The 22,491-nt window shown below is 47.8% G+C and overlaps 1 protein-coding gene across 1 annotated transcript in view; it reads right to left on the bottom strand.

Annotated features, from left to right (window-relative positions):
• CTR9 (CTR9 homolog, Paf1/RNA polymerase II complex component) overlaps positions 1 to 22,491 on the bottom strand; it is a 280,854-nt gene that overhangs the window by 173,123 nt on the left and 85,240 nt on the right. Inside the window, exons 7-9 of the mRNA XM_030200983.1 lie at positions 22,303 to 22,410; positions 21,822 to 21,929; positions 18,744 to 18,980 (exon numbers count right to left, since the gene is read on the bottom strand). Coding sequence (XP_030056843.1) covers positions 18,744 to 18,980; positions 21,822 to 21,929; positions 22,303 to 22,410 — 453 coding nt within the window. The remainder of the gene's footprint in view (positions 1 to 18,743; positions 18,981 to 21,821; positions 21,930 to 22,302; positions 22,411 to 22,491) is intronic.

The following is a 22,491-nucleotide window of genomic DNA, read 5'->3' on the forward strand; positions in this document are numbered from 1 at the left end:
GGAGCTCAGTTGGAGGTTGAAGGAAGAGGTTAGAGTGAGGAACTGAGAAGTGTAAGAGTCGGATGGGTCATCAGTGTGTATGTTAAAGTCTCCAAGAATGAGGGATGGGGATGAGGGCTCAAGAAAAACAGAGAGCCAGGCATCGAAGTCGGTAAGGAAGGAAGAGAGGGACTTATCAGGGGGGGCGGTAAATGACTGCAACTTTGAGTGGCAGCGGGTAGAATAGACGGATGGAGTGAACTTCAAAGGATGAGAAGCAGTGAGACTGCGGTAGGAGGAGAGGTTGAAAACTGCAGGAGGGCGAAAGTAGTAACCCGATGCCGCCACCGCAGCCAACTGGGCGGGGAGAATGGGAGAAGAGATAACCTCCATGGCATAGGGCCGCGACTGAGGCAGAGTCGTCGGGGGTGAGCCAGGGTTCAGTTAGGGCGAGTAGTTAAAGGGAACGGGAGATGAAGAGATCATGGGTGAAGGAAAATTTGTTGCAGACTGAGCGGGCATTCCACAGGGCACACAAGAAGGGGAGGGAGGAGCGGGGGAGGAGGTGAATAGCGGCGAAGCGGTTCGCGCCTTTTTTTGTTTTTATAATCCAACTATTGAGCCGGTCCGATGCCCAGTCAAAACATATACCCAACTATAGCAACAAAAACCGAGAGCTGACAGGAGCAAGGAGGTAAGAAAAAACGGACTGGTTTGCCTTCTTTCGTTTTGTTTTTTTTCAAAACAGCTGATGACAGAAAAACACAAGAACACCCACAGAGTTGAAAACAGAGCTGCCTGCTCGTTAGGTCGGTGGGGAACAACACTTAATAGCTTTCACTGCTGTTTACTTTCTTTCTTTCTTTTTTTTTTTAATTACTGGCTGCCTCTCCCAAAGGCAATACTCCTTAAAGGGTAGCCCTTCCCTTAGTTATTAATATTGCTTTTGAGGATACACCAGAAGGGAGATGGGGAGGAAAAAGGGGGAGGGACTCAGGGCACCCGAGTGTAACACCCCAGAGTCTGAAAATTAAGCCGCTTAGTATCAGGAGCAACCTCAATAGAAATTAATAAAGTAGGAAAAAATATAGACAAATACCAAGAGAGAGACTAATGGGCTCACGTCCTACCTGCTGGGAGACTGAGAAAATACTGAGGCTAGGGTCACATGACCAAGGCTCTCATTGGCTCTCTAGAGTCAGAGTTTTTTCTCAGTCTCCACCTGCTGATACGCGTGCACAACCTGGCTGCTGCTGCACACTGGGCAGAAGATTTTAGCATATTGTGTACAATGACACCTAGATCTTTTTTCATGAGTACTGACTCCTAAGGTGGACCCTAGCATCAGGTAACTATGGTTCGGATTAATCTTCCCAACGTGTATCACTTTCCATTTGTCCAATTAGTCCCGTTTACCAAGCTGTGTGACAATGCCGACAGCCCATTAGCGTGGCTTAGTAAGTAGGGGGAAAAATTTCATCTGCCATTTGAATGCCCAGTCTTTCAGTTTGTTACGGTCTTCCCGCAATTTTTCACAATCCGCATATGTTTTGACAACTTTGAACAGCTTTGTGTCATCTGCAAATTTAATCATCTCAATGTTCAGATTTCCAGATCATTTATAAATGTTAAGCAACACTGGTCCCAGTACTGATCCCTGCAGCACTCCACTATTCACCCTCCTCTATTGAGAAAAATGGCCATTTAATCCAACCCTCTGTTTTCTGTCCAATAACCAAATCCTAATCCACACAAGGACACTGTCTCCTATCCCATGTCTTTTTTAAATTTTCTCAGGAGTCTGTCATGAGGAACTTTCTGAAAATCTAGATACACTACATCAACTGGCTCACCTTTATCCATATGTTTATTTACGTCTTCAAAGAAATTAAGCAAATTGATGAGGCAAGACTTCCTTTGGCTGAACCCATGCTGTCCCATTAAACCATGTTTGTCTATGTGTTCCGTAATTGTATTCTTTATAATAGTTTACACTATTTTCCCTGGAACTGAACGAGAAATTAGTTCTTACCTGCTAATTTGCTTTCCTTTAGTCTCTCCTGACCAGCCCAAAATGTGACTGATGGGTTGTGCACACCTTCCAGCAGGTGGAGACTGAAAACTCTGATTCTAGAAAGCCAATAAGAGTCATGGCTTACTGACTCAGTATTATCATACCAAAGTGAAGAAGCAAAAACAAACCTATTCTGCGCAACTGGGAAACTTGAGCAGCCACCAAGGACATACTATCAACGAGCATGTGCCTCTTGCTTAATGTGCTAAATGCCATAGTAAATATAATTGCTGCACATTTCTTGTCTTTATTTATTCATTTATTTAACAACGAACCAGCAAACTCACAAAGCAGCTCTACAGAACACCACAAAACAAACAAAGAATTTCAGTCTTTATCACCCAAACACAGAAGGGAGGGATCTGGGCTGATCCGGGGGGACTAAAGGAAAGCAAATTAGCAGTTAAGAACTAATTTCTCCTTCCTTAGCGTCCCTCCGAACTGGCCCAAAATGTGACTGATGGGAAGTATCAAAGCAGTAAATTGATGGGAGGGACCCAAGTAATCCCACCGTGAGAATGTTTGCACCAAAAACAGCCTCCTGACGACACTGAACATCCAAATGGTAATGTTTGGAAAAGGAATGCAAAGAGGACCACCTAGCTGACCGACAAATCTCCAAAGGAGGTACTAAAAAGCGCTCTGCCCATGACACAGCTTGTCCTCTGGTAGAATGGGCTTTCACGTCCTCCGAAATAGGCTTCCTGGAGAGGAGGTAAGCATAAGCAATTATCATCTCTTGGAAATGATCAGTTTAGATGCCGCCAATCCCTTCCGGAATCCTCTAATCAACAGGAATAGATGATCTGTACGCCGAAATTCCTCTGTAGTTTTCAAATAATGTTTCCAGACATCAACTCTCCAGACATCCAAACATTGCAAACGACGCTGATCCTCTGCACCAGAGAAGACCCAAGAACAGGCAAAACCACTGACTGTGACAAATGAAACTGTGACAAGACCTTAGGAAGGAAGAGGGCATAAAACTACCCACTCTTTAGAGAACTTGAGAAATGGAGATCAACAAGAAAAAGCTTGCGACACTCTCCTGGCCAACACAATGGCTTCCAAAAACATCACCTTAAGCGTCAAATCCTTCAGAAAGCAGGACGTGCAGGACGTAAAGGGCTCAAAGGGCGACCTAGGAAGAAATGATAGGACCAGATTCAGATCCCATGCCGGCAAGATGGCCCTAGAAGGAGGATGGAGACCTGCTCCTCGGAGGAACCGAGCTATATCCGGATGATTAGATAAGGCCTTTCCCTGAACACACCCCCGAAAACAAGAAAGCACCGCAATTTGTACCTTAAGAGAAGTCAGCGCCAGGCCTTTATCAAAGCTGTGTTGTAAAAAAATCCAATGCGTTAGGCACCAAAGCGCGAAAGAGAAATGTTGCGATCTAGGCACTATGCCTCAAAATCCACCATGTCCCGATATAACTCAGCGAAGCAGAATGATGACGCAACCGAAGCATCATGGCAATCACAGTAGTGGAATAACGCCTTCAATAGCCAAGCCGTAAGACAAAATCAAGCTGGGTCTGGATGAACCACTGGGCTCTGGACTAGGACACAATTTGAACGGAGGACCAACGAGAAGACGCACAAAATTGGCATACCAAGGCCAATGGGCCAACCCGGCGCTATCAAGATCACCAAGCCCCTGTGCGCCTTGATCCTTTGAATCAGGCGCCCCCAGAAGAGGCCACAGAGGAAAGACATAAACCAGCCCTGATGGCCAAGGCTGAAGAAGAGAATCCACGCTCTTCGCTCGGAGATCTTTTCTTCGACTGAAGTATTGAGGCACTTTGGTGTTGAGATTTGAGGCAAACAGATCCATCACCAGAGACCTATGACTGATTGAAATGCCTTTGCCCCAAGAGACCATTCTCCCGAGTCTAAAGTGTGGCAAGCTGAGAAAGTCTGGCTGAACATTCGTCTTCCCCGCTATGCGAGACGCCGAGAGGGCAGCCAGCTGACATTCATTCAACTCATGAGCTGTGCTGCTTCTTGTTCCAAGAGGCTGCAACTCGTTCCCTCCTGACAGTTGACATAAGCTACTGCCATGGCATTGTCTGACAGAATGCGTACTGATTCGCCTAGGAGGAGAGGATAAAACACATCCAACGCCAACTGAATCGCTCTGGTCTCCAAGAGGCTGATTGAGCAGAAAACCTCCGATCGAGACCACGGCCCCTGTGCATATTGGCCTTGGCACTGGGCTCCTGAACCCCTAAGGCTGGCATCCGTTGTGACCACTTATCCAGTGTGGTGGAGCCAGAGGCATCCCTTTGGACAGGTTGGACGACCAAAGTCACCACCTAAGACTGCCCTGCTCCGGAGCCCTCAGTGGCAATCTCACCTTCAGAGAATCTCTCTGCAGAGACCATTTGGACAGAAGAGACTTCTGGAGAGATCTCATGTGTGTCCTGGCCCACAGCACTGCTTCTATAGTTGCTGCCATAGAGTCCAACACTTGAAGATACTCCCTTGTACACGGTACTGGCCTGCGCAGAAAAAACCTGAATTTGGGCCTGCAACTTGTGAATCTTTGTCTGGGGAAGAAACACTCAACCTCGAATGGTGTCTAAGGATACCCGTAGATAGTCGAGGGACTGAGACGGAACCAGACAGCTCTTCAGAGTTGACCACCCGACCAAGGGATTGTAGAAACTGAAACACTTGAGCCGTTACCTGCAGGCTCTCCTGGTACGACTTTGTTTTGATCAGCCAATCATCCAGGTAGGGATGAACCAAAATACAGTCCTGAGAGCCACTACTACCACCATAATATTTGTGAATGTGCAAGGGGCCGTAGTGAGCCCGAAACCGATAATGCTTGCCTCAAACCGCAAAACGAAGAAAACGCTGATGCATAGGTCGAATAGAAATGTGCAAATACGCTTCCGTCACGTCTAGCACGGTCAAAAGCTCCCCGATTCTAACTGCCACTATGACCAACCAAAGTGTCTCCATATGAAAACTGGAGACCATGAGGACCCAATTGACAGCCTTGAGGTCCAGAATAGGATGGAAAAATCCCTCTTTCTTCAGAACAAGAAAGTAAATGGAATAGCGACCCTGTCTGATCTCTGAGGAAGGGACTGGACAAACAGCCTGAAGCTCGATAAGCCTTTTTAGAGTATCCCAAACCACACCCACTTTGAGATGAGACCAACAGAGAGACTCGAGAAAGGCGTCTGGAAGATGCTGCACAAATTCTAAAGTGTACCCATCTCGAATAACTTCTAGCACCCATTGATCTGAGGTAATCTGGGCCCATCTCCAATAGAAATGTGTTAACCGAGCTCCCACAAGAATCAGAGGCTGGATCCGAAAACCCTCATTCGGCAGGACGGGAAAGACTGTCCTGAATCTCTGCCACCTCTGAAAGCCCCTCAAAAGGACTGATTTCTCCGAAAGAACTGGGACCGCTGAACTGGAACCACTCTAGTTGAGGCACTTAAGTTTCCCCCAGACTGCAGACCAACTTGTCTAACTCCTCTATAAAGAGCTAGGACCCCTGAAACAGGAACTTACTCAACTTCAACTTAGAAGCTGCATCAGCGGACCAACCCTGCAGCCACAGTGAGCACCTTGAGGCTACACTCAAGGCCATGGACTTAGAAGAGGCTCTTAGCAAATCATACAAAGTATCTGCCAAGAAGGCAGAACCCAACTCAATCTTAGCCACCTCGGTATCTATCAAACCCAAATCATCCAAAGTTCTATCCAAAACTTTCTCAGATCAGTGGAAACAAGCTCGGGCTACCAAAGAACCACAGATAGCTGCTTGAACCGCTAAAGCAGAGACATCAAAACTGCTCTTTAGGAGAGCCTCCATACATCTGTCCTGAACGTCCTTAAGAGCCGTGCTTCCATCCACGGGAACTGTATTATTCTTAGTAACGGCAGAGACCACCGGTGGCTTAAGAAGATCCTAGTCTGAATTCAGAACAGGATGGAGACGAACCACAGACCTAGCGAGCCGGAAAAGATGCAAGGTAGAGGAAACCAAAAGAAATAAGCTCCTGCAAATCCTCCTTGTGAAAAATTCTGACCACTGAAGGGTCCTCAGCTGGTAATGAAAACTCTGCACCTGAATCCTCCAGACTGGGATCGTCATAAATCAAACCTTCCTCTAAATAGTCAGCACTCCCCAGAGAAAGCATCTCCTGATCCGGCACTGATACCAGATCTTCCTCTACATCCCAGGATGCCCTTGGAGACTTAGATGAGACCACCTGTCTTTCCAAACACCCTCCTAAAGGTGAATCTGATGTCTGTAACAAGAAAGCCTTGTACATTTGCAGGGCAAACTCAGGAGGGAAGCCCCCCTGAAGTAGCCCCATTTGCCCTGACGGAACTAACTCTGACTACTCCGACACCTGAAGTGGAGGAGTGGCCTAGTGGTTAGGGTGGTGGACTTTGGTCCTGGGGAACTGAGGAACTGAATTCGATTCCCACTTCAGGCACAGGCAGCTCCTTGTGACTATGGGCAAGTCACTTAACCCTCCATTGCCCCATGTAAGCCGCATTGAGCCTGCCATGAGTGGGAAAGCGTGGGGTACAAAAACAAAAGCGGCTACGAAGCAGGCTGCGCCTCCAGCACAGCTTGAGCAGGCAAAATGGCAGTGTTTCCCACCAAAATGGGAACTGGCGCCTTATCTGTACCAGCCCTGGAATCCTGCAGCATCACAGTCACAAATCAGGAAGCGGGACACGAAGGACTGGTGTCTGAAGAGAACTCCACAGTGGTGCAATATTTACATACACCATTTTCCTCGCCGCTAACAGACCGCACCATGGCAGCTGACCTGACGCCTTTTTTTTTTTTGGGGGGGGGGGGGGGGGGGTGAAGGAACCCCTGATCAGAGTTACGCCACAGCACAGGCCAAACCAGAGCTGCTCTGCTTGTTTGCGCCTCATTTCAATATTTTTTTTTTAATGCAGCTGCCTCTCCCAGAACTCAAAACACTCTTTCCCCGGAGAGGATGAGGACAGCTGTCAGAGCACTACGATTCCCACCGAATAGGGAATAAAATGGGAGGGGGAGGGACTCGGTCACCCGGGTTTGGCACCCCTGAGGCTTAGACAGACCCCCGGGGGCCTCAGCCTCCAAGCAAGAGACACCGGTGCACAAAATCACAAGGCTAGCGGACACATAGAACGTATAACACTGTTTAACAATCTTACACTTCTCCTAGTAATAAGATTATTATTAAAATTTTAAAATAAAGAAGAAAAGACAGAAGAGACTAAAGGGCTCACCACCTTCCACCTGCTGGAGACTGATAATACTGAGTCTAGTTACAGTTAGCCAGGGCTATTTTTGGCTCTCTCTAGAGTCAGAGTTTTCAGTCTGCACCTGCTGGAAGGCGTGCATAACCCATCAGTCGCATTGTGGACCGGTCCAGAGGGATGCTAAGATCTGTAATTTCTCAGATCACCCCGGATACCTTTTTTAAAAAATTGGTGTTACATTGGCCACCCTCCAATCTTCAGGTACTATGGATGATTTTAACCAGCAGATCAGGAATTTCACGTTTGAGTTCTTTCAGTACCCTGGGGTGTACACCATCTGGTCCAGGTGATTTATCACTCTTTAACTTGTCAATCTGGTTCAGTACATCTTCCAAGTTCATCGACATTTCTTTCAGTTCTTCCGCATCTTCACCCTTGAAAACCATTTCCAATACAGGTAGATCTCTTACATTTTCTTCCGTAAAGACCAACGCAAAGAATTCATTCAATCTTTCCGCTAAGGCCTTGTCCTCCCTGAGTGCCCCTTTTGCTTCTTCATGATCTAATAGTTCCACGTATTCCTTCACAGGCTTTCTGCTTTTCATGTATCTGAAAAAGGTGCTACTATGAGTTTTTGTCACCATGGCACGTTTTTCTTCATATTCTCTTTTATTTATTTATTTTATTTGTTGCATTTGTACCCCACATTTTCCCACCTATTTGCAGGCTCAATGTGGCTTACATAGTACCGTGAGGCGTTAGCCACCTCCGGTGATGAAACAAATACAGAGTGATGTTATAGAGAATGAGATATATGTGTTACAGACACATTAGAGAATCAAGAGAAGAAGAGTTATATAATGTTCATTGCAAGTTTTAGTTTTGTTGTGTTGCATTCAGGCACTTAAGTTGGATCAGTAGGGTATGCCTTCTCGAACAGATCGATCTTTAGTGATTTCCGGAAGTTGAGGTGGTCCTGCGTTGTCTTTATGGCTTTCGGTAATGCGTTCCATAGTTCCGTTTTAGTTTCCACATTGAGTGGAACATTTTCTTGATTGTAGAGTTAACTTGGGTCTCGAGTGTAAGGTTTCGGTCGATTGTGACACCAAGGATTTTCAGGCTATCAATGCTTTGTATGTAGCTTCACTTTGCTTACATTGCTTCTTATTTTCTTCATTTGGATCCTTTTTCCATTTTTTGAAGGACACACTTGGCTCTAATAGCCTCTTTCACTTCACCTTTTAACCATGCCGGCTGTTTGGTCTTCTTTCCAGCTTTATTAAGTGGAATACATCTAGTCTGGGCTTCCACGATGGTATTTTTTAAACAACATCCACGCCTGATTTAAAGTCCTAACCTTTGAGACCGATCCTTTCGGCTTCTTTTTATCCATTTTCCTCATTTTGTTATAATCACCCTTTCAAAAATTACATGTTGCTACAGTAATTTCCTTCGTGACTTCACTCTAGGTCAAATTTGATCATGCTATGATCACTGCTTCTCAGTGGATTCAACATCGTTACCTCTCATACCATGCCCTACATTCCACTATGGACGAGGTCTAAAATAGCTCCCCCTTTTGTCGGTTCTTGGATCAGCTGCTCCAAAAAGCAGTCATTTATTACATCTAAGAATTTTACCTCCCTAGCACTCCCTGATGTAGCATTTATCCAGTCAGTATTGGGGTAATTGAAAACATCCATTATTATAACATTGCCCAATTTGTCAGTTTTCCTAATCAAACATATAAACGGCAAGTGACCGACTCACCTGCAAATGCGCAGTAGAGTCGGAACGCTGAGAGTGTAGAAGTCCAAGCCCCGCCTCCACCAGCAGTACAGCCCAATAGGGAGGAGGGCTTGGACATAGGTGTGGAAATTGGAGGAGGAGGGAGCAGGGAGGGAAGGAAGGGGCGGAACTGAGGGAAACAGACGCTGGGGGGAGGGCAGGGGAGAGAGCAGGGTTGGTGGACGAGGGGGGGGGGGCATAGGAAAACAAAAAACTAGCCCGTTGTTATGGGCTTAACAGCTAGTTTAACATAAGCATAATTTCTGTAAACATTTGCTCATCTGTCTGTTCGTCCTGTTCTAGCAGACGGTAGTACAACCCCACCAGTATACTCTTTCCCTTCATACATGGAAATCCTATTCCCAAGGATTCCACACTGCTGTTTCATCTAGAATATTTGTTTTGTTTGACTCTATTTCCTCTAACATGTAGTGCAACCCCACCTCCAATTTGATCCACTCTATCACTGCGATAAGTGAATGATACATACCTGTAGCAGGTGTTCTCCGAGGACAGCAGGCTGATTGTTCTCACGACTGGGTGACGTCCGCGGCAGCCCCCACCAACCGGAAGAAGCTTCGCGGGCGGTCCGCACGCAGGGCACGCCCACCGCGCATGCGCGGCCGTTTTCCCGCCCGTGCGCGACCGTTCCCGCCAGTTGAATGACAAGCAAAATGATGAAAACGCAACTCCAAAGGGGAGGAGGGAGGGTAGGTGAGAACAATCAGCCTGCTGTCCTCGGAGAACACCTGCTACAGGTATGTATCATTCACTTTCTCCGAGGACAAGCAGGCTGCTTGTTCTCACGACTGGGGTATCCCTAGCTCTCAGGCTCACTCAAAACAAGAAACCCAGGTCAATTGAACCTCGCAACGGCGAGGATACAACAGAAAATTGACCTACGAAGAACAACTAACTGAGAGTGCAGCCTGACCAGAATAAATTCAGGTCCTGGAGGGTGGAGTTGGATTTACACCCCAAACAGATTCTGCAGCACCGACTGCCCGAACCGACTGTCGCGTCGGGTATCCTGCTGGAGGCAGTAATGTGATGTGAATGTGTGGACAGATGACCACGTCGCAGCCTTGCAGATCTCTTCAAATGAGCCGTGACATGACCCTCAAGAGCCAGCCCAGCCTGGGCGTAAGTGAAGGAAATGCAATCTGCTAGCCAATTGGAGATGGTGTGTTTCCCGACAGCGACCCCTAGCCTGTTAGGGTCGAAAGAAACAAACAATTAGGCGGACTGTCTGTGGGGCTGTGTCCGCTCCAAGTAGAAGGCCAATGCTCTCTTGCAGTCCAATGTGTGCAACTGACGTTCAGCAGGGCGGGTATGCGGCCTGGGGAAGAATGTTGGCAAGACAATTGACTGGTTAAGATGGAACTCCGACACCACCTTCGGCAGGAACTTTGGGTGGGTGCGGAGCATTACTCTGTTGTGATGAAATTTGGTATATGGTGCATGAGCTACTAGGGCTTGAAGCTCACTGACCCTACGAGCTGAAGTAACTGCCACCAAGAAAATGACCTTCCAGGTCAAGTACTTCAGATGGCAGGTATTCAGTGGCTCAAAAGGAGGTTTCATCAGCTGGGTGAGGACGACGTTGAGATCCCATGACACTGCAGGAGGCTTGATAGGGGGCTTTGACAAAAGCAAGCCTCTCATGAATCGAACGACTAAAGGCTCTCCAGAGATGGCTTTACCTTCCACACGATAATGGTAAGCACTAATCGCACTAAGGTGATTCCTTACGGAGTTGGTCTTGAGACCAGACTCTGATAAGTGCAGAAGGTATTCAAGCAGGTTCTGTGCAGGGCAAGAACGAGGTTCTAGGGCCTTGCTCTCACACCAAACGACAAACCTCCTCCACTTGAAAAAGTAACTCTTTTTAGTGGAATCCTTCCTAGAGGCAAGCAAGACACGGGAGACACCCTCAGACAGACCCAACGCAGCAAAGTCTACGCCCTCAACATCCAGGCCGTGAGAGCCAGAGACTGAAGGTTGGGGTGCAGCAACGCTCCGTCGTTCTGCGAAATGAGAGTCGGAAAACACTCCAATCTCCACGGTTCTTCTGAGGACAACTCCAGAAGAAGAGGGAACCAGATCTGACGGGGCCAAAAGGGCGCAATCAGAATCATGGTGCCGCGATCTTGCTTGAGCTTCAGTAAGGTCTTCCCCACCAAAGGTATGGGAGGATAAGCATACAGGAGGCCGGTCCCCCAATGAAGGAGAAAGGCATCCGACGCTAGCCTGCCGTGTGCCTGAAGTCTGGAACAGAACAGAAGCAACTTGTGGTTGGTCTGAGAGGCGAAAAGGTCCACCGAGGGAGTGCCCCACTCTCGGAAGATCTTGCGTACCACTCTGGAATGGAGCGACCACTCGTGCGGTTGCATGACTCTGCTCAGTCTGTCGGCCAGACTGTTGTTTACGCCTGCCAGGTATGTGGCTTGGAGGAGCATGCCGAACTGGCAGGCCCAACGCCACATCCCAACGGCTTCCTGACACAGGGGGCGAGATCCGGTGCCCCCCTGCTTGTTGATGTAATACATTGCAACCTGATTGTCTGTCCGAATTTGGATAATTTGACAGGACAGCCGATCTCTGAAAGCCTTCAGTGCGTTCCAGATCGCTCGGAGCTCCAGGAGGTTGATCTGCAGATCCTTTTCCTGGAGGGACCACAGTCCCTGGGTGTGAAGCCCATCGACATGAGCTCCCCACCCCCGGCGAGATGCATCCGTCGTCAGCACTTTCGAGGGCTGTGGAATTTGGAATGGACGTCCCAGGGTCAAATTGGTCCGAATGGTCCACCAGAGCAGTGAAGTGCGGCAACTGGTGGAGAGGCGGATGACATCTTCTAGATTCCCGGTGGCTTGAAACCACTGGGAAGCTAGGGTACAATGAGCAGATCTCATGTGAAGACGAGCCATGGGAGTCACATGAACTGTGGAGGCCATATGACCCAGAAGTCTCAACATCTGCCGAGCTGTGATCTGCTGAGACGCTCTGGTCTGTGAAGCCAGGGACAGGAGGTTGTTGGCCCTCGCTTCGGGAAGGAAGGCCTGAGCCGTCTGGGTATTCAGCAGAGCTCCTATGAATTCCAGAGACTGGGCTGGCTGGAGATGGGACTGGGTAATTTATCACAAACCCCAGCAGCTCCAGGAGTTGAATAGTGCACTGAATGGACCGGAGGGCTCCTGCCTCCGAGGTGTTCTTGACCAGCTAATCGTCGAGATATGGGAACACGTGCACTCCCAGCTTGCGTAGATACGCCGCTACCACCACGAGGCACTTTGTAAACACCCGTGGGGCAGAGGCGAGCCCAAAGGGCAGCACACAATACTGAAAGTGCCGTGTGCCCAGGCGGAATCTGAGATACTGTCTGTGGGCTGGCAGTATCGGGATGTGAGTGTATGCGTCCTTTAAATCCAGGGAACATAGCCAATCGTTTTTCTGAATCATTGGCAGAAGGGTGCCCAAGGAAAGCATCCTGAACTTTTCTTTGACCAGGAATTTGTTCAGGCCTCTCAGGTCTAGGATGGGACGCATCCCCCCTGTTTTCTTTTCCACAAGGAAGTACCTGGAATAGAATCCCTGCCCTTCCTGCCCGGGTGGTACGGGCTCGACCGCATTGGCGCTGAGAAGGGCGGAGAGTTCCTCTACAAGTACCTGCTTGTGATGGGAGCTGAAGGATTGAGCTCCCGGAGGACAATTTGGTGGCAGGGAGGCCAAATTCAGGGCGTATCCGCACCGCACTATTTGGAGAACCCACTGGTCGGAGGTTATGAGAGGCCACCTTTGGTGAAAAAATTTTAACCTCCCTCCGACCGGCAGATCGTCCGGCACGGACACTTTGAGGGCGGCTATGTTCCCGTGGATCCAGTCAAAAGCCCGTCCCCGGCTTTTGCTGTGGAGGCGCAGGGGGCTGCTTAGGCGCACGCTGTTGACGAGAACGAGCGCGCTGGGGCTGTCCCTGTGCCTGTCGAGGCCTTCGGGCCGGCTGGGTGTACCTACGCTTGGCAAAAGCATAGGGCGCAGCCTGCCGGGCCCGGGAAAAACGTCCACCTGCTGAGGTGGATGCTGAAAGCGCCCGGTGGGAGAGCTTGTCGAGGGCGGTTTCCCGCTGATGCAGTTGGTCCACCAGCTGCTCGACCTTCTCGCCAAAAATATTATTCCCCCGGCAAGGGACGTCGGCCAGTCTCTGCTGGGTGCGGTTGTCCAGGTCAGAGACACGCAGCCATGAGAGCCTGCGCATCACTATACCTTGGGCCGCAGCACGAGATGCCACGTCACAGGTGTCATAGATACCCCTAGACAGGAACTTTCTGCACGCCTTCAGCTGCCTGACCACCTCCTGATAAGGCCTGGACTGCTCCGGCGGGAGCTTATCAACCAGGTCCGCCAGTTGCTTCACAGTGTTCCGCATGTGGATGCTCGTGTAGAGCTGGTAAGATTGGATGCGGGTCACGAGCATGGAAGATTGGTAGGCCTTCCTCCCAAACGAGTCCAGAGTGCGAGACTCCCGCCCCGGGGGCGCCGAGGCAGTATCCCTCGAACTCCGTGCCCTCTTGAGAGCAGAATCCACGACCGCCGAGTCATGAGGCAATTGGGGCCGCATTAACTCTGGGTCCGAGTGGATTCTGTACTGGGACTCTGCTTTCTTGGGAATGGTGGGATTAGATAATGGTCTCATCCAGTTCCGAAGCAGTGTCTCTTTGAGGACATTGTGCAACGGCACCGTGGAGGACTCTCTAGCTGGTGATGGATAGTCGAGGACCTCGAGCATCTCAGCCCTCGGCTCGTCCACAGAGACCACGGGGAAGGGAATGCATATAGACATATCCCTAACAAAAAAGGCAAAGGAGAGGCTCTCAGGAGGCGAGAGCTTCCTCTCCGGTGAAGGCATAGGGTCAGAGGGGAGGCCCACAGACTCCTCTGAGGAGAAATATCTGGGGTCCTCCTCTTCCCCCCACGAGGCCTCTTCCTCGGTATCGGACATAAGCTCATGTAGCTGAGTCCTTAACCGGGCCCGGCTCGACGTCGAGGCACCAAGGCCTCGGTATCGTCGAGCGGTGGACTCCCACGCCGGCGGGGACGAAGCTCCCTCCATCGACGTCGACGGGGACTCCACCTGCGTGGCGGTCGAGACCGGCGCCGCAAGCGGCGGCGGTGTCGAAGGCCTCGGCACCGGGCTAGAGCTCGCCAGAGCCACAGTCAACGGTGCCGAGGGCGCAAGCACCCCCGGCGCCGGCACAGCCTGGCGCATCAGCCCTTCCAGGATCCCCGGAAGGATGGCTCGGAGGCACTCGTCCAGGCCCGCTGTCGGGAAAGACGGGGGGGCCGGTAGAGGCGTCGGTGCCGGAAGCTACTCGGGTCCAGGAGACTGCACCGAAGTGCTGGGACCCTGACGTGTCGGTACCTCCACTACCGAGGGGGACCTTTCCTCTCGACGTGGACGCTTCGGCGTCGGCTCCTCTCCGGCACCGAGGGCCGGGCGCACCGATGGGGACCGATGACGGTGCTTTTTCTGTTGTTTGCGGTGCCCGTCATCGGCGCCAGGTGGAACGGAGGAGGAGGAGGTCGATCCCCCTCGGTCTCGAGGGGCCGGGTCGGACAGGGTTCGGTCCCGAGGGCCATGAGTAGAGGGAGTGACCGGGGCCGATTGCCCACGCGGCCTCTCACCCCTACCCTCACCGGAGGACCGGCGGGCCGACGGGACCTGTACTCCTGGGGTCGATGCCATCGGTGCCGATTTCGCGGACATCGATACCGGTACCGAAGAACCGGCCGTCGATACCGATGCCGTCGAGGTCGACTTCGAGGGGCCGGCACAAGTTCCAAAAAGACGGTCCCGAAGAACTTGCCTCGCAACCTGAGTCCGTTTCCGGAGACCAAGACACAAAGAACACGACTTGATATTGTGCTCCGGCCCGAGGCACTGGAGGCACCAAGCGTGGGTGTCGGTCTGCGAGATAGGCCGGCCGCACCGACCACACTTCTTAAATCCACTCGGGACCTTCGAGGACATCGACGGAAAAATCGCGTCGGCGAAGTTAAAGTCGTCGATGGTGGCGGTAAATCACACCTCGAAAAATAAATCGACCGCGCGGCCAAAAGGCCGCAACGCGACGCCCCCGCTAGAAACGAGGGAAAAAATTAAGCGCATTCTCTCTTTTTTTTTTTTTTTTTAAAAAGGAAAAAAGAAAGGCTTGGAGCGCGCGGCAACAAGAAACAGAAAATTAACGAATTCGCAAACAACGTGACGGTTTTCCGGGGCTGACTAAGAGAGAGCGGCGACGCACGACTCTCTCCAGCGCGGAAAAGAAAAGACTGGCGGGAACGGTCGCGCACGGGCGGGAAGACGGCCGCGCATGCGCGGTGGGCGTGCCCTGCGTGCGGACCGCCCGCGAAGCTTCTTCCGATTGGTGGGGGCTGCCGCGGACGTCACCCAGTCGTGAGAACAAGCAGCTTGCTTGTCCTCGGAGAACAATTTGTACCCTGATAACAGTGTCCCATTGATTGTCCTTCTTCCAAAAGGTCTCTGAGATGCTTGTTATATTTACCTCAGAAAGTTATACACTCCAAATATCCCATCTTATTTTTTTGGCTTCTAGCATTGTATACAGACGCTTCAGATTGTGTTTTATTTGTAGCATCTACAAGCTGCTTTGAAGTTGAAGTGGATAATTTGCACCCTTTAACCTGTTCTCCCATTAAACACTCCTGGCTTTCTTTCACCATCATTGAAACCTCTCTATTGGGATTCCCTAAAGATCCTGTTTCAATAGTATCCTTCGAGGATACTCCACACTGAACCATGCACTCCTGGGTGACTGTCGGCTTTCCTCCCCCTTCCCCCAATAGTTTAAAAGCTGCTGGTTCCATCCCAGTTAAGGTGGAGCCCATCCTTTCAGAATAGGCTCCCCCTTCCCAAGAATGGTGTACAGTTCTTAACAAATCCAAATCCCTCAACCATGCATTCAGACTGCGGAGCTCTGCCTGCCTCTTGGGCCCTGCGCGTGGAACATAGAGCATTTCCAAAAATGCTACCCTGGAGGATCTGGATTTCAGCTTTCTACCCAAGAGCCTAAATTTGGCATCCAGAACCTCCCTCCCACATTTTCCAATCCTATGTCATTGGTAACCACCTGTACCAAGACAGCAGTCTCCTTCCAGCACTATCTAAAATCTTACCTAGGCGACGCGCGAGGTCCACCACCTTCGCTCCAGGCAGGGAAATGACCAGACAAACCTCATGCACACCAGCCACCCAGTTATTTACATGCCTAATGATCGAACCATGAACTAAAACAGCTGTCATAACCCTTCCCTCCAAGGCAGAAGCTCCTGAAGATTCATCCTGGAGGACAGGTCCTGGCTAAAAGATTACTTTCTACTTCACCAGGGTGATGCTCTCCTTCTAGGAGACCTCCCTCCTCCAAGGCAGCTCAGGGGCTGCCAGACTGGAAGTGGGTCTTCTCTACAATGGCCCTGTAGGCCTCCTCAAAGTAAATCTCTGTCTCCCTCAGCTTCTCCAAGTCTGCTTGTCATGGAACACCTAGGACCCACCTGGGGCTAGCCCTGAGGCCACTTAGAGGGTTTGTCTCCAGCACTGCTCAGGCCTGCATGCACCTGTGCACTTGCTCTATACTGACACCTCCTTCCTCCGACTGGGTCCTGCTTGCCTCTGGGCGAGTCTCCCACTCTCAAGTTATTCCCTGGTGATTTCTAGGACACTGGGCCAGCACTCCCAGGGGTTCCACAGTTCCTAGAAAGCACTCACAGACCCAAAACACAAACCACCAGGATGCTTAGTCAGTCCAAGACATCAGAGCTAATAAACTAATGGGTTTATTATCACAGAATTAGGATATAAAACAGATGGAAAAAAACAAGCAATAACTGGTAACTGAATAATGATCAATATTACAACTATGTAAACACTTTGTTACTACCTGGGGAGTTTCAGGAAAATAACTGATCACAGTTCTTGAACAGAGTCTCAGGGAAGAGATGTTTACCCTCTGCACTCCCTGAGACTAGGGAAAATCCAGTACCTCCTGGCCGGATTTTGAACTCCAGGGCCAATCAGAGCCCAGGTTCTCAACTTTGAAAGTATCTGGCCAATGGCACTGCAGGTTGACTTCTCTCAGGGTTTAAATTGAAAAGAAAGCAGCCTTCTCTGCAACAGCTTTAAAACAGAAAAAAAAAAACACCACCTGCTGGCCAAACAAGAAAAATACACTGCATTATCATATTAATAGAATTCACAGTCTTGAAAACCCCGCTTCGCCACACTGCTATTCTAGGCTCAAGAGAACGGACTCATTCTCCGAGAGCTAGAAACTCTTTGTATCAAGCACACACATATAACCTCTCACCAACTGGGAGATAATCATACATGTGACACTCAATGCAAAAGACTGGATAGCACCCCTCTTGCTGATGGACTATCTGCATCTTAATATTAGTGTTGTTTAAACTTCTTAAGGTACTAGGAATATTAGATTAATATACAGAACCTTAAGATTATATGGCATATTTTGTGATTTATTTAGTGTTTGCTTCTCAGAAAATAATTAAATGTAATGCTGTATGCTTAAAAACTATGGGGAAAGGGTAGGGAGACTAGTTGGTTTCCTTTTTTTAAATTCTAATTGTCTTTATTAATAAACCTACCTTACCTATTTTAAACCCCAACCTTTAAATCACCAAAAGCACAGACTTCAAAAATATGTTCACTTACCCAGAGAAATGTTCTCTTCTCTCAGATTTTCTCAGAAATATTCTATTTTTTATGGTTTTGTAGGTATGTATGTTTTAATTATGCTCTAGCCTGTCCATGGCCTACACTACATGGGGCTTCTCTACCATTTTGCTATCCTGTATTGAATCTGGATTTCTGAATGTTGAACTACTCAGGGCACATATAAGAGTAAAAGCAGTGGCTAGCAAACCTTTCCTGGGAGACCACCTGGCCAATGGAATTTTCAGGATGTCCACCATGAATAATGCATGAGAAGATCTGCATACAATAGAGGCAGTGAATGCAAATATCTTTCAAGTATATTTACTATGGATACCCCAAAAACCCCACTGATCATTTGGTCCCCAAGGACTGGGTTAAGAACCACTGCTCTAAATTTAGTTCTGATGAGAAAGAGGCATCCTTATGTAGTTTCACATTAGTAGACCGATTCTCTAAGAGCAGTGCTCCAATCACTAAATCTGCATTAACGGACCCCATTACAAAAATATGGAAGCCATAGCTCACCTTGTTTGTGTATGTTAGTGATCTGGCATTTAAAGATTTGGAGCAGAGCTTCTCAAACCCACCCTGTGGACCCCACAGCCAGTCAGGTTTTCAGGACATCCAAAATGAATATGAATGTGATCAATCTGCATGTGTACTGCAGATCTCATGCATATTCATTTTGGATATCCTGAAAACCTGACTGACTACAGGGTCCACAGGATTGACCTGGAAAGCCCTGGTTTTGAATTTCAGAAAACTGTCATTTCAGTTTTAATATGCTAACAGAACAGTTTCACTATTTATACAATTTAGATTCTTATCATATCCCAACTCTCCAAATCCTCATCTTTAAATATGTAGCTAATATACCAGGCACGCACTAAAAGTGCTTAGCCAGGATAAGTACCTTTGCAATATCTCTCTTTTCCTGGTCTTCAGAAGCAGCATAGAGAGACCCAAGAATCTTCATCGTTTCATAGTTGTTAGGATATGCTTTTAAAACTTTCTCAAAGCACTGGGATGCATTCTCCTTGTCTCCTCTGTAAATGTACATCTGGCCTAACCCAAAAAATGGTAGCACGAAGGAGGAGGAGGCAAACTGAGTGGCTTGATAGTAGTACTGAAAGGCCTGATCATAATCCTCCTGAAGTTTAAAAATGAAACAAGAGAAGAAACAATACTGGTAATATTACAAGGAACAGATATTGTTATATTTGCATTCTACAGATAAAGGGGATTTTTACTAAAAAAAGATACGATGTCAGCAAGTGAATTAGCACACTTGAGTGCATGGCCATGTTAACAATTACCTCATGCTAACTGCACAACATGGAAGCGGGCAGGAAGTGGGAGAGTTATAGAACACAATGGACATAGATGAGCTACAGAGTTGGACGGGGACAGAAATCTAACCCGACTCCACCTCAAGTAATTTCCTCCATCCCAGCCCCCAGCCTGCCGTACCGCAGTCACCTTGATCCCCTCTCAAGAAAGTCAGATTCTATAAGAAGTAAAAATACTAGGAAAAGTAACACATATAATTTTCTTCTGTACTCTGCTAAATATAAAATTAAGTAAGCTACACATATCCATGAACAGCAGGTCCCCCTCTCCTCTCCATCCATTATTATGATAAAGGGGATGGGACAACTTCCCTATGAGGAAAGGCTAAAGCGGCTAGGACTCTTCAGCTTGGAGAAAAAGCGGCTGAGGGGTAGATATGATAGAGGTCTATAAAATCATGAGTGGAGTTGAACGGGTAGATGTGAAGCGTCTGTTCACGCTTTCCAAAAATACTAGGACTAGGGGGCATGCGATGAAGCTACAATGTAGTAAATTTAAAACGAATCGGAGAAAATGTTTCTTCATTCAACGTGTAATTAAACTCTGGAATTCGTTGCCAGAGAATGTGGTAAAGGCAGTTAGTTTAGTGGAGTTTTAAAAAGGTTTGGACGGCTTCCTAAAGGAAAAGTCCATAGACCGTTATTAAATGGACTTGGGGAAAATCCACTATTTCTGGGATAAGCAGTATAAAATGTTTTGTACATTTTGGGGATCTTGCCGGGTATTTGTGACCTGGATTGGCCACTGTTGGAAACAGTATGCTGGGCTCGATGGACCTTTGGTCTAATACTTATGTACTTATCCCCTTCTATCCCATGTGCTCTATTTCCACTTTTCCCTTCCCCACTCCTCCATGTATGTCCCTCTCACCAATCTTTGTTCCCTCTTCCATGCACCCACCCACACTCCCTCCACCCTTTTTACCAAGGGGGTTAGGAGACAGAGTGAGCCTATCTAGCACATTATGTGAGTGAAGTCAGTAGGCGGACATTGATGCCACACTGGTTCACCCAAAACAACAGCAAATACTATTGAAAACAATAGCAAAAAGATTATTAGAAATAAGGGACTTTTTTTAACATTTATATCACACATTATCCCAAGCAAATTCTGATTCAATGTAGCTTACATTTGAAAATCGTACCGTGAGACAGAATAATAGAACTCAGTTATATCATGGAAGCAAGTAGATGCATTATGTCTGAAACATTTAACAAAGTTGAGATTAGCATATATACTCAACTGGGCATTTGATAAAAAAGGCAAGTGCATTTTTACAATATACCACTGCAATCCACAAAACAAAAGATGCAAGTTGCCACATGCCATCTTTTTTTCTTTTGATGTAGGCATAGGAAATGAAAGATTTTAAGTGCTCCCAGGTTTCAACTTAATTCATGTTTAATGTGAGATAGATAGATAGATAGATAGATAGATAGATAGATAGATAGATAGATAGATAGATAGATAGATAGATAGATGCTCTGAATGTTGAGCACATGATTCTCATAACATGTTGTCTGTTTAGTGGCCCTTTTACCAGGAGAAAAAATAATCTCTGAATATAATAGTATAAAGGTGTCCCTTTAACCAGCCCCTCCAAATGACACACAGATTATGATTTATAACAAATTACTAATCCACATATACAAAGTTATTCCATTATTATACTTCCTCTGTGTACATCCGTATGCACAAGCCAGAATTTGAAAATTGAGAGTAAATAAAAATTCCACCAACAAAGAACGACATGGATGCAGCAGCTCATAGATTTGCTTGCTTTGTTTCAAGTGCCCAGGGATCCGGCAAGGAAGGGGAAACAGATAACCTTGGGGGGTTTTTTGTTTGTATTTTGTTTTTTTATTTACACATTACCCTACCTCCCACCCTTATATTCCACACCTCTCCTTCAGTCCTGGGTGCCCTCCCAGCACATACCTCAAGCCACCCTGGTGATCTAGTGGATTCTTCAGGGCAGGAAATATCCCCAGTCTTTCCTGCCTGCTGCCTCATCTTCTTTAAAATGGCTGCCAAGACTTCCAGTGGCGGCCCTGCAAGACTTCAGTGGAAGACTCACAAGGCCTCCGCTGGACGTTTTGGCAGCCATTTTTAAAAAGCGATGCAGCAGTAAGAGAGTCAGCGGCAGCGGGCAGGAAAGACCGGGGATCTTACCTGCCCTGAAGAATCCACTAGATCACCAGGGCGGCTTGAGTTATGTGCCGGGAGGGCACCCTGCAGCTCGGGGGAGGAGAGGCAAAGCTCAGATCGCTGTGCATTTCCACGGGGACCCCGCAAGACCTGGGTCCATCCCTGCGGGATCCTCACAGACCCAGGTCTATCCCTGCGGGATCCCCACAGACCTGGAGGGAATCCCGCCATCCCAGCTCCTGTGCAGCTCTCTAGACTGGGCCCTGCAATTAGTACACTGTAACTTAATGTACACTCTTACCGTAGCAAATAGCACCGATCACTTAATGCCATCTCAACAGGAAGAAGTAAGTGTATTCACACAGTCAACAAACAGCTAAAGTTTATCAGAACAAAACACCTAGAGGGTGAGTATTGAACTCCAAAAACTGTTTATGTACACAACAGTGCATGCTTTAGTAATCAGTAAAGGAGTTTCCAAAATTCACCTCACCTGTACATGAAAGGATCTGGCTAGCTGGTAGCAACTTTCAGCCTGCATTGCTTCTACTTCTGTATTATGGAAGGCATGAAGAGCCAAGTGCTGAACTTTGCTGTAATCCTGAAGAATAAACACAACGAACTTTTCAGTCTAAATTGTTCATCAAAATAATGTATTTTTATAGCAAAATTTTAATCTGAACACTACACTGCTTAACATTATGAATGCTGGATAAATGTAAAACTTTTTGCACAATATAATCTTTTCATAATTCTAAATTATGGCCGGCAAAGAATCCAAATGTTCGTTAGAATTGAGTGTTCAACATAAAAAAATTAGCTCAAAACTGAAAAACAAAATTCTATGTGAAGAAATGTTTGAGACATTACAGGTTACAAAAGCATCAACATGATTGCACTTTTATTATGACTCTATGGCCATCCCACCAGCTCCCATATTCTCACACACAGGAAGTATAAATCATTTATCTTACCTTTTTGAAGAAAAAGTGATTAGCTAAATGGTTCAACACCATTGGGTTACTGGGATCTATTGTGTAAGCTCTGGAGAGGAGCTGAACCCCATTTTTTATGGAATCCGCCTGAAACACAGATTATCAATATTACAAAACAGCAACTATAACATCAGCCCAGTGTCAATGACAGGCTCAGTTTTTAACCAC

Source organism: Microcaecilia unicolor, chromosome 4, assembly GCF_901765095.1.
Source record: "Microcaecilia unicolor chromosome 4, aMicUni1.1, whole genome shotgun sequence".
NCBI classification, from domain to species: Eukaryota; Metazoa; Chordata; class Amphibia; order Gymnophiona; family Siphonopidae; genus Microcaecilia; species Microcaecilia unicolor.